This window comes from Bombus terrestris, chromosome 1 (genome assembly GCF_910591885.1).
Source record: "Bombus terrestris chromosome 1, iyBomTerr1.2, whole genome shotgun sequence".
Lineage (NCBI taxonomy): Eukaryota > Metazoa > Arthropoda > Insecta > Hymenoptera > Apidae > Bombus > Bombus terrestris.
Genome location: NC_063269.1, coordinates 6,476,849 through 6,489,394, shown reverse-complemented (window position 1 = coordinate 6,489,394; position 12,546 = coordinate 6,476,849). Strand labels below are relative to the sequence as shown.

At 24.1% G+C, this 12,546-nt stretch overlaps 4 protein-coding genes across 8 annotated transcripts; 3 read left to right on the top strand and 1 right to left on the bottom strand.

Annotated features, from left to right (window-relative positions):
- The first annotated feature begins 233 nt into the window (after positions 1 to 233).
- LOC100643753 (pleckstrin homology domain-containing family F member 2) lies at positions 234 to 2,970 on the top strand. Its single transcript, XM_048405415.1, has 8 exons — positions 234 to 300; positions 642 to 706; positions 873 to 1,010; positions 1,135 to 1,198; positions 1,552 to 1,677; positions 1,749 to 1,855; positions 1,939 to 2,199; positions 2,281 to 2,970. Exons 1-8 carry the CDS (start codon positions 237 to 239, stop codon positions 2,308 to 2,310), a joined length of 855 nt encoding a protein of 284 aa, XP_048261372.1. The 5' UTR covers positions 234 to 236; the 3' UTR covers positions 2,311 to 2,970.
- A 276-nt stretch (positions 2,971 to 3,246) lies between these two features.
- LOC100643876 (exosome complex component RRP43-like) lies at positions 3,247 to 5,104 on the top strand. The gene is made up of 7 exons (XM_003393224.3): positions 3,247 to 3,365; positions 3,686 to 3,722; positions 3,802 to 3,939; positions 4,135 to 4,429; positions 4,509 to 4,629; positions 4,704 to 4,807; positions 4,901 to 5,104. Exons 1-7 carry the CDS (start codon positions 3,349 to 3,351, stop codon positions 5,023 to 5,025), a joined length of 837 nt encoding a protein of 278 aa, XP_003393272.2. The 5' UTR covers positions 3,247 to 3,348; the 3' UTR covers positions 5,026 to 5,104.
- Positions 4,425 to 6,102, bottom strand: LOC100644001 (caltractin). Its single transcript, XM_003393225.4, has 2 exons — positions 5,935 to 6,102; positions 4,425 to 5,854 (listed from the first exon to the last, which is right to left on the bottom strand). The coding sequence occupies exons 1-2, from the start codon at positions 5,935 to 5,937 to the stop codon at positions 5,345 to 5,347; spliced, it is 513 nt and encodes a 170-aa protein (XP_003393273.1). The 5' UTR covers positions 5,938 to 6,102; the 3' UTR covers positions 4,425 to 5,344.
- Positions 5,761 to 12,415, top strand: LOC100648664 (putative uncharacterized protein DDB_G0282133). Of its 5 annotated transcripts, none has more exons than XM_048405344.1 (13): positions 5,761 to 5,901; positions 6,136 to 6,210; positions 6,456 to 6,612; positions 6,881 to 7,133; positions 7,456 to 8,027; positions 8,134 to 8,347; positions 8,422 to 8,618; positions 8,701 to 8,799; positions 8,919 to 11,226; positions 11,298 to 11,551; positions 11,626 to 11,861; positions 11,950 to 12,199; positions 12,276 to 12,415. In XM_048405344.1, the coding sequence occupies exons 5-13, from the start codon at positions 7,506 to 7,508 to the stop codon at positions 12,306 to 12,308; spliced, it is 4,113 nt and encodes a 1,370-aa protein (XP_048261301.1). In that variant the 5' UTR covers positions 5,761 to 5,901; positions 6,136 to 6,210; positions 6,456 to 6,612; positions 6,881 to 7,133; positions 7,456 to 7,505; the 3' UTR covers positions 12,309 to 12,415. The 5 variants fall into 5 exon arrangements, with proteins under 5 accessions (XP_048261301.1, XP_048261294.1, XP_048261312.1 ...); XM_048405337.1 differs by having other exon boundaries at positions 6,136 to 6,214; XM_048405355.1 differs by lacking the exon at positions 6,456 to 6,612 and having other exon boundaries at positions 6,136 to 6,214.
- The last annotated feature ends 131 nt before the right edge of the window (positions 12,416 to 12,546 follow it).

Genomic DNA, 12,546 nt, shown 5'->3' with positions numbered 1-12,546 from the left:
AATTAAATAGAACTGGAAAATTTAAAGTGAAAATAAATGCAAAATTATATAATATGTGTATCATTTGTATTTTATGATAAACAATATTTATTTAAAAATCATAAATCTTATATTATTTTAAATATTACATATTTAAACAACATAATAAAGATTTTCTTATATGATTCTTTAAATACATTAATCGTTCTTATAATGTTTCAAATATTATCCACTGTTAATACTGACAAATATTAAACATGTTCATGATTCATACTTCCTTGTTGTCAGCCCTGATTCATAGGACCATGGTTGACCGATTGGGTTAGTTTGTATTTCATTTATTATCAATTAATTAATGTTATATTCTTTATGCAAAGTTTAATTTATTTTTATTATATAACTTTAATATATAGAATATTTACTTCGATTATTAAATTAGAAAATTCATAATCTACTTATTCTATGATTTTTGAAATTGCTTCGGGTAACGGTGTAATTTAGTAGTTTGTGATTTTGACAGTTGAACACGTAATATATAAAGCGTATTACAGAAATGATTAATCTTTTAGTGAATTATATTTGTTCCCGCATATTATGGGTTTTACTAAAATCTTTACCTGAAAGTAACTAAAGGTTATTTATTTATATATGATTTATTGCAGTAAATAGCGAGGCTAATGCCAGGCGTATTGCTATGGTCGAAAACTGCTTTGGCAGTTCTGGCCAGGTAAGATTGATATTAAAAATCTTAATTTTTCTTATGTTATGCCTCATATTTTCGAAGAATACAACTATGCAATATAATTTGACATATGTGGCATCGTTCAAAGCACAAAGATGTTGTCTACTAAGTTTACATTAATCATTACATTAATCATTATTACATATTTCAGCCACTTGCAGTACCTGGAAGAGTTTTAGTTGGAGAAGGTGTATTAACCAAAATGTGTAGAAAAAAGCCTAAGCCTAGGCAATTCTTTTTATTTAATGATATATTGGTTTATGGAAACATTGTAATGAACAAGAAAAAGGTAAACATGTATGAATATTAATAATTATACCAAATATAGTTTTAACTTATTTATTAAAATATAATAGTTTAAAACAATATATTAATTTATTAGAGATATTAAGAAGATTTATGTATGTTAACAGTACAACAAACAACATATTATACCACTTGAAGAAGTCAAACTTGAATCTTTAGCTGATGATGGTCGTAAGTTATATTTTCAATATATATTACAAATCAGTTTGTAGTTAGATTTTAATTTCATATTATATAGAAAATATCTTAAATATTCTAAAAGTTTCAAGAATCTATATTATACAAAATAAAAATAACATTAACAGAGTTTGTTGTTAACTAAATATGATTTATACTGTACATATTTATGAAATATTTTATTTTATTTCTACAAAAAGTTCTTTGTTTTCGGTTAGATTACCATTTATAATAATGTTAGGACTAATTTTTGGATTATTAATTTGTTGTATATCAAGTACAGACACCATTGAAAAATATATATGTAGTTATATAAAGGCAATATATTAGTTTATTATTATTTATAGAATATCGCAATGGCTGGCTCATAAAGACAGTAACAAAGTCATTTGCTGTTTATGCTGCCACTCCAACAGAGAAACAAGAATGGATGGCTCATATTACAAAATGTATTGAAGACTTATTAAGAAAAAGTAAGTAATTATTATTATGATAATTTATTTATTTATGTAATATGTAATATGTATCTGTATTCTTTTAATAGGTGGTAAGAAACCAGTTGAAGTTCATGCAGCTGTTTGGGTTCCAGATAACGAAGCTACAATTTGTATGCATTGTAATAAGACACAATTTACAGTTTTAAATAGACGGGTATTCATACGTTAATTGTGTTTCCAAATCATTAAATATATTATATTCTCTAAATATTTATATTGTTAATAAATCATTTTCAGCATCATTGTAGGCAATGTGGAGCTGTTGTATGTGGGCCTTGCAGCAATAAGAAGTTATTATTGCCTGGACAAGGAAACGGAAAAGCAGTCAGAGTTTGTTTACAATGTTATGATGCAGCTAGTAAAGTAAAAGCATCATCTCCTTCTGCTGTTGATAACCTAAATAACAAAGATCAACAACGTAATTCTGTAGATAGTTCAGGAGGTGATAGTTCTGGTGATGATGATGATGGAAATAAAGAAGAAAATCATGATCACGAGGTAAGTGACTTTAAAAGTACTGATAATGAATAAATTCAATAAATTTTCAATGATTTTATTATATATTTTATTTTCTTACAGCCTAAATTTTATTCTACACTTGCCCGATGAAGTTAACTACATTACATTACAATGAACAGCAATACAAACAGGAACATTATTCAGAACTATATTTTTAAAAGTTAATAACATTAAATTGTCAATAATATTACTACTAATAGTAATTTAAAGTTTGTTGAAATTACTCTTAAATTATATTTATACAAAAAACATGTCTGTGTGTATAAAGAATTCAAATAATTTTATATTAAATTTAAAAAATTTATATCTTTGATATATATATGTAATTTACGTGAATGACTTCGAAGGTATCTTCGACATTAAAAGTTATATAGTTACACAGGCATTTAAAGATAGAGAAGACTATTTTTTTAACTCTGTATTTTATAAAATTTTAACCATTTATACTTGTATTATCTTGTTATATTGTACTATTTTGCTATTTACTCTCAGTAGATTCTAATTTCCGTTAATATAATATTTTAAGAATATATGCCACATTGTGCCTTTCTAAATAGAACACTTGTCTTTTCTATTGTTTGTAAGCAATTGATACTAATCTAATGTTAATTTCAAAAAGAAAAAATACATTATAATAAATTTTTAAATGTATAAAACTAAAACTATTCGGTTGTGTGTTTATATTATAAGATTAAATGGAATCTTTACGAAATATCATATATTTACAACAAATAAAATTTAATAACATAATTCAGACGAATTTCCTTAATTAATCTTCTCTTTGAAATTTAAATTAATATAGAGGGCGTCTCTCCATGCATTATCAAATAAATAGAAAAAAATTAAAAATTCAAATACTTTCTGTCATAAAATTAAAATAAAGCTATAGCATATTTATTTTATTAGAATTTTAATTTTTAAGAAACAATGTCAATATAATTATTTATTAAATATGACAAACTTGATAACTCCCTTTCTAAATGTTTACCGTTTTTTAATTTAGTTCTCATTTATATTTTGTAAAAAACCCATTTTATATATATATTATATATTCTATATATGTATAACGTAACTGAGTTTTTAAATTAATACAAGAATAACTGTAACTTAGTAGTTAAAATTGAAGTAATGGATTCACAATACAAGTTGGTATTTTCTATCAGTTACATTATATTACATGATTTTTTATTAATTTAATATGTATACTTAAAATAAATTTTCATATAACAGGTGCATTATAAAATATAATATTTTTAATTTGTATATATATAAGTAATTAGTCTTTTAAATACATTATTTAGTTTAACATAACCTTTTTACTTCCATTTCTAAATAATATCACATTGTATAGAGATAAATTTATATCGTCCTAAGCTAATATAGCACAATATATTATTAACTATGTTTTAAACGTACTTTTAACAATTTTTTTTTGCAATAAAATTTAATTAAACATAAATTATAGAATTATACATCCTGTGAAATATTTACAAGACCATTTGGTATGTATATAGTTATACATTAATATTACAAATTACACTTAAATTACTATTTTTATATACAATAATTGAAAATTTGAAGGCACAAGATATTCGACCAGATGGTAGGCAGTTTTTATCTTTTCGCCCAATAAGTGTAAATATATCATCAATTACCCATGCCGATAGCTCTGCCATATTCAAAATTGGTAACACAACAGTTGTATGTGGTATTAAAGCAGTAAGTAACATCTACTGGATATTTTTGTTTATATTCTATTTGTTTGTACTAATAGAAATGAATATTAGGAATATAAAATTGAAATATAAAAAATAATATAAAAATTTTAATTTTTTATAGTAATAATTTACTATATTTATATTTGAATATATAGATATGTATCATAATTCCTATTACAATAAAATACAATTGTAGGAGTTAGCAGCACCTAAAGCAGAATCTCCGGAGTGTGGTTACATTGTGCCAAATATTGAACTTCCTCCATTATGTTCTCCCAAATTTCGGCCAGGCCCACCAAGTGACCAAGCACAAGTCATTACAAAATTAATAGAAAATGTTTTAAGAAATTCAGCAGCTATTGATTTAAAAGATCTTTGTGTCTATAAGGGTAAACTAGTATGGGTCTTATATTGTGACCTTGTATGTATTAACTATGATGGTTCAATAATTGATGCTTGTATTGGAGCATTGACTGCTACACTTAGTACTTGTAAGTTTTTAATAATTTACAATAATATGGTTCGAATATACTTAACTATATACCTTCAATATATACATTTTTTTTATAGTAACCTTACCTGAAACACTTTATAATATAGAAACTGGAAGAGTATCTGTAAATTCCACAAAAAGAATAAGGTTCCTAGTTAAAGCATTACCAGTTTCTATAACTTTTGCAATATTTAATGAGTAAGTTATATTTAATTTGAAATCCATTAGAATAGTTAACAAATGAAATTATGAATTCATATTAATATTTTTAGTCAATTATTGGTTGCTGATCCTACTGATGATGAAGAAAGTTTATGTTTAGGAAGATTGACAATTGTAATGAATGAAGAAAAGATTTGTTGCATACACAAACCTGGTATAAATTTATTTGCTATTTAAAATAAGTAAATTTAAGCATATTGTATTTATTATTGAAGCTGATTTAATATACTATATATTCTTTATTTAGGTGGAATCCCAATTTCACAAGATTTATTTTCAAAAAGTTTAAGTAAATGTAAGAAAAGAGCAGAGTTGATAAGGTCATTAATTGATGCTGCTATATCAACAATTAAACAAGAAACTTCTAAATAAATGAGAAGTTGTACAAAATTTTGAAGTATATAAGTATTATAAAGTAATAAGTAAATAATAATAAACCTTTTTATAATTATTTTGTAGTGTTTATGAACAAAATATTTAATATTTTTCCAATATCTCTAAGTTAATACCAGTGTATACTATTGTATACTATTAACTATTATTTATATTTAGTATTGTGTATCATTATATAAAATAAAGTTAGCTTTTAAATCGAAATAATTGATAATAGTAATGTCTTACACAAATCACACAAGCAACTTACAGATAAAAGCAATCTTTACAGAATAATTCAAAAATAAATAATGAAATGTTAATACAAACTAGTTTTCTTCATAATACGTAAAAACTCTTCTTGAGAAACTTCTCCGTCTCCATCTTTATCTGCCTCATCAATCATTTCTTGCAGCTCTTCATCTGTAAGATTTTCTCCTAATTCTCGAGCAACTCTTTTTAAATTTTTAAAAGTTATTTTTCCTGTATTGTCATCATCAAAAAGACGAAATGCTTTTAAAACTTCTTCTTTTGTGTCCTTTTCTAACATTTTTGTAGACATTAAATTTAAAAATTCTTCAAATGATAATGTGCCAAGACCATCTGGATCAACATCAGCTATAAGTTTTTTTATCTCTTCCTTTTTTGGTTCAAATCCAAGAGCTCTTATAGCCACTTTAAGTTCTTTGGTAGCTATTCTTCCAGTGCCATCTGGATCAAATAAGTCAAATGCTTCTTTAATATCATCTTTTTGTTCAGCAGTCAATTCCATTTTTGGTACACCTCTTTTTCTAGCTCCAATTGTAGTTTGTCTTCTAGAAGTAGAAGCCTAAAGTAAAATCAGAAACATATATAAAATTTTCAAGAACATAAAAGGTAACAAAATAAGTGATAAAATGAGATACATACCATATTTAACAAATTAATTGGAGAGTACAAAAATATAACTAATATTTTTATATTTCATAAAAATCAGTTACTTTTTACATAATCATCAATTATCTTTAAATTCATTTTTATAGATTTTGTTAGATATTGAAAAACATTTTAGGAAAATTAAAATTTCTTAAAACTAATATTTACGTTTTTTTATTTGTGTTGATTTAACAGGATTATTAAATCAAAAGGATCGAAGTTCAACCATTTGAAGGTTTATTTTATGGAATAAACAACAGAGAGCGTGACGTATGTATGTATATAATTAAAGTAAATGTACTTGAGTAATATATTATTTATTCTATATTTCTGGTTTATTTATATCAAAAAATATGTTATATATTTTAAAATTTAAAATATTTTAGTGTAAGGACTGTTAGTAGAACTTAATTGTAATAAATACTCATTATTTTGTACTGTATATTAAATTATGCAATTTCAAACTTTCCTGTGGTAACACCGTATGATATAAGAACATTGTATATTATATCTAGCAATTGCAAAGGAATATTTTGTACACAAAATGTATGAACCAGTGGTTTTAAAAAAGAAACAACCACAAACTATCGCTAGAACTCCGGCTGGTAAAGCGTTTATAATTACAACTTTAATCAAAATTCTTATCCCTACTGCGTTCTTCTATGTACTTAGGTGAATATTCCTTATAACTTTATAATAATTAACTATTATTTATGCTATGTATTACAATTCTTTTACAAGTTTGAAATATTGCATATAAAAATTAAACTGAGAGTGAAATAATATATATATTATAAACATTTAATTTATGAAACAGACGATATATTTAACCTTATCATGTATTGTTGAAATAATTATGAAATCAACAAGTTTTGGTGAAATAGTGAATACTACAATTCTTAAATATATAATATTTAACGTTTAACGTATTATATTACAGTGAAATTACAAGAAGTAGAAAAGATCTTATTGCTGAACTTGAAGAAGGTTATCGTAATAGAAAAAAGACTTTATACGAGGAATATAAGGAAACAGAGGAGTTCTGGAATACACCAATGTATAGGAATATTGTTTCGCGTGTACTTACGAAAGAAGCACAAAAATTATCAAATACTGACGACTCTAATTCACCTTCAGAATAAGTTAAAGCCAATAATTAATTGATTTGTACATCAAGACATTTTATTAAAAAAGTAATTCTATTTTAATGTAATAATAATTTGTGAACTTTATACTATGGAGATAGATAACATTTAAAAAGGAATAATATGAAAATACATCTCTTATGTATAGATATCAAATACTTTCATTTTATAGTATTTAAATAATGTAATATTCAGTAAAATAAATTATTTAATCTATAAGATATGTTGAAATATTATTTAGAAATTGTTATTTTTTTGTAATGTTTTCTAACTTTTAATATTTGGTATAAAAAATATACTTATACATAAAATACTAATATAATATTAAATATAATATGATATTTATATTTACTACATATATTTATTACAGTATACCTAAGAAAATAGGATTTCTTATATATCATTTTTGAGAAACATAAAATGAATGGACAGCTTGAAAAAAATAAACTTTTAGATGATATATCTGTTTTGAATGAAGATGACAGTATATTAGATTTTAAAAGCCCAGAACAATCTCCTAAAGCAAATCCAACTGAATTCAGTCATTGTGACGTACATAAAAAAAAAAAAATAGCTGTAAAATCCAAGAATTTTGTTAAAAATCACAAAGGAGAAAAGTATAGACAACAGCCTGAGAGAAAAAGAAGTTCGCAACAGCCTTCGATAGAATCATCATTTTTTAAACCTAAAACTAACTGTGATGATTCCTCTACTGATGTAAAAGTAGCTCTTGTATGTCCTTTATGTTTTAAAACATTTAAAGATCTCAACTCTCGTTCATTACATATGAAGATTTGTGCATTCAAGAATAATATTACCACGAAAAAATTATTAGATGTCATTGAACTTCAAAAGCGACAAGAGAATGAAAGACAATCATTAGGTTTGCTTGTTGCACCTGTATTACAAGATAAAAAGAAACCAACTTCATCGTATAGAAAAGTATGTAATTTTTAATATTAATTATAATTATGAAAAGATTTCTTAAATACTTAAAATAATTTTCATCTATATTTTCTCTTTTATGAAATATTTCAAATTTATATAGAATTTATGTGAAGAAAGTGATCTTCAACTTGCATTAGCATTATCAAAATCTCTTCAGGAAGCAGAAGAATTAGATAAAATTAATGAAATTGAAAGTTTACCTAAAGTATTAAATCAATTTGTACCAGAAATAAATAAATCAGTTTACGAAGGGCAGTTGGAAAAATTTGGATTCGCAAACAGTAAACCCCCATCATTAATAAAAAATAGAAAAAGTATGTTAAATTAAAATGTACATTTTTCTCTTAAATAAAGTTAAACTAATAGCTTTAATACTTTTTCCTAATAGGAAAGAATAATGAAAGAACTTTACTTCAAACACGTTCTCAAGAAGAGAGAAATCATATTTTAACTGAAAAAATTTCAGAAATTCTAATGGGAAATGAACCAGTTACTCAAAATGAAATTGAAGCAATTAAGTGTAATCGTATAATTGAAAAAAAAAATAATCTAAAAAGTCATTCTCTTCAGGAATTTTGTAATAAGGTATGAATACTATTTGATTATATTTTTACAATTTATGCACTTACTTTTTATTATATTATATTTTCTTTCTATTGTTCAAAAGGATGAAAAATTATGGAATAAAGCTAAACTATCTTCAGATCAAAAGTGTTTTTACATATCAAGTTTATCAAATTATATAACTCCAGGAAGAAAACAAGTAGTAAGTGAGATAAATAATAAATGTTAATATCATATCATATCATAAATGTTAATATCATAAATTACATTTTTATAAATATTTTTACGATATTACAAACCATACTAATATTGTATTTATAGAAAGAAGAAACGATTTTAGATTTTGCAAATACATGCAACATCTATGATATGGAATCAAGTCATTACCAAACAAAACTCTGCAATTATAGTAAAAAAATACATGAAATATCGCATACAGAAGCATGTTTTGCAAATGAAAAATGCGAAAATTATCAAAATATGCAGTTTACTGACACCATAATAACAAACTGGAGTAATACATTAAATGATAGTTCTGCAAGTGATATAATAATATTCGTTAACAACGATAAATATATTTGGGCACATAAATTAGTTCTCTATGTACAGTGTTCAAATATACTACTTGATGTAACACCTAATGATACTTTATTTTTTACTAAAATTAAGGAAAAAATTTCTTGGGGAGATATATCTTATAATATTGCTTTAGCATTTTTGGAATTTATTTATTGTGGAATTATAAAAAAATATTTAAATGTTTTGGATGATTTAGCAAGTTTTCCATTTTTAAGAAATCTAGCAAGAAAATATAAAGTAACAAAATTATTTGTTTTCCTAGAAAAGAAAGAAATTGAAATTAAACAAATGAAAAGTCAAACGCATAATAAACAGGACCAAGAACTAATTTATAAGGAAAAAGATAACATGGAATTAACTAATAATAATATACAAAATGTATTCTATGACATTAAAGATTCCAAATTGGATGATGAAGAAAAATTAAATAAGTGTCACTTAGATAAGTATATAAATAAACCAGATTTTGTTGAAATAGAATTGAGAAAAGATACGTGTACAGATAAATTATTGCAAGAAGAAATTAACTGTTTAAGTGATACAAATACTATTCGAAATACTAATACATCTCCTGATTTATTTGATGATATCAATAATATAACACAGAGTGAAGTAATAAAGAATAAAACAAAATATGTTAATGAAGTCATAAATAGTAAAAAAACAAAAGATAATGAAAGTTCTAGCTTAATTGGCTCAGTTAATCAAGTAATGATTGATCCTGCTAACATTTCTACATCTGGAAATACAATATTTAAAAGTACCGAACAAGATATAAATTTATTTTCAGATACAGCCTATTTTGCTACACCAAAAAAAGATCGTTCAAATATACTAGAATTAAAAAGTAACCTTAGTATATTTATTGAACAAGTTCAAAGAGAAAATGCAAGATCAGACTCTGATATAGATTCTGATGTTTCAGTATTACCAACATGTTCTAAGTTATACAGAAATCCATTCAATATTGGACAAAATGATTCTCTCAAGGACACTATTATAAAAGAAACATTTAATACAAAAAACGATATTTTAAGAATATTTGATTGTAATACAACTTCTGAATCAGGTATCAAAATGTCATATGAAGAAAATAATTCAGATATATGTCATAGTTTTGAATCAATAGATAGTATAAGTCAATCATCTGGATCTAACATAGAAAAATGTGCAAAGAGGTGTAAGAATAGTTCAATAAACAAAAGTATAAATAATGCGCACAAGGATCTACAGGAAGAAATAATACATTCCATATCTAAAGAAAATGAAAATGAAAATAATGTATTTTCAGATTCTAATACAGATTCTATAGCAGAAAATGAAATATCTATGTACTCAAGATACAAAAAAGGACATGAAAATAATAGTATAGTAAAATATCGAAATTTTATACAGAAACATATATCAAAAAATAACATAAAAGCTAATATAACATATGATGAATATGAAGAAAAGAACAATATAGACAATGATATTTTACTATTAGATTTAGACAGAGACTCAGAATTTCAAATAAGTCAGATAAAAAAATGCGATGAGAATGAAGATGAAACTAAAAAAATAATTTCTGATTTTGAAGACGATAAAAAAATATCTCAGCAAAATCTGTGCAATTTTAACAACGAGTACGTTACATTTGATGAGAATAATTACTTCTTTACAAATGCTGAATCTTTAAATACTCAAAAAGATGTTCTTAAAGACCGAAGATTGAATAATTCTAATAAATTAAGATACAGTAAATCAGAAAGTAATATAGATTTACAAGCAGTTAAAACAAATTCATTCACGTCATTAGAATCAAGTATAAATAAGATTAATTCAGTAGAATCCTCAATATTGGTATGTTCCAGTCCTGAATTAGATTATAATGTCTTGGAGATGCATAAATGTGAGAAAAACAAGAGAAATACAAGTGGTTCATATTGCAAAAGTTCTGAAGATAATAGTCATGTTTTTGAGAATAATACTTATTTAGCAAATGCTTACATTGATAATAGTGATGATAACATTAATACTCCATTGTTTACCAAAAAAGTAAATCAATTAGGTAAACAAATTGTATTCATTGTAATAATTAATAAAAATAATAAATTAACAGTAATAATGATTCTTTTGCAGAAAAATTCAAGAGTAATGGAAGATCATTAAGTACAAAAAAATATAGTAGAAAATTTCAAAGAAAATCACTATCAGAAACAAGTTTACGTATTGATACAAGACATACTAAGAATGATATACCTGAATCTTATAATAATTCTCAATGTATATGTAATTATAAAGAAAAGTTGAAGGCAATTACGTCACCTGAAATTATTCGAGATAGCATCACTCCTCCTCCTAATTATAATGACATGAAAACATCTGAACTTCAGGTTAACAAATTATATTATTCTAATATATTAATATATACATTTATCATACATTTTAATACTTAATTTGATTTCAGATGGAATTAAATAAATATGGACTGAAGATACAGAAACGGAAAAGGGCAGTAAAATTATTAACATACATTTATAACGAATTGCATCCTACAATTAATACTTCAAAGGACATAGAATCTGAATTGACAATAATAAGTAGTGAAGATGATGAACCACCAATGAAAAAAACAAATAATAAAAAGGATGATGTTGATTGTATACATAATTATGAATCTCAATTAACATCCTTTCCCATAAAGTATATTGCACATACCTAATAGTGATTTCATTATTTAAATCTTAAAATATTTTCATAAATTAATAGAAATTCCATAATTTTTGAACAGTGCAGATAAACAATTATCAATAAATGCAATTAACGAAATAAATCAGTTTGATGAACCTGAATTTACTCCAGTAATTGATAATGGATCAAATATTAAAGACATGTTTTTAAAATTTCTTACTGCTAGAACTGAACTATATAATAAAATTTTGGCTTATGAACCAATATGCATTAATTCTTTGTATTCTATGTTAAAGGCAGAAGGTTTCAAATGCAGAATGAGTATCCTTATGGATTTTTTAGATGAACAGGTATCTTTCTATTTTTTTTAAAGAAGATGTGAAATATTGAATTATATTCAATGTAATAAGATTCTAATCTTTTCAGTGTATTACATTTTATGTTCAGGAAACAAAATAGAAAAAGGTAAACTGATTTCTAAGTAAAAAATATACGCGTTTACATATATTAAATGATTGAAATATGTGCATGTATATTAATTATAAATAAATTTATCAAAAATTAAATAGTTAATGTTTTACTAAAAAATAACATTAATTATTAATATATATTATTGAAATCAAATATTACCGTATATGTTTGCATGTAATAATGCTTATTTCTATGTATAAATCGAATTTCATTTGCTTTTTTAATT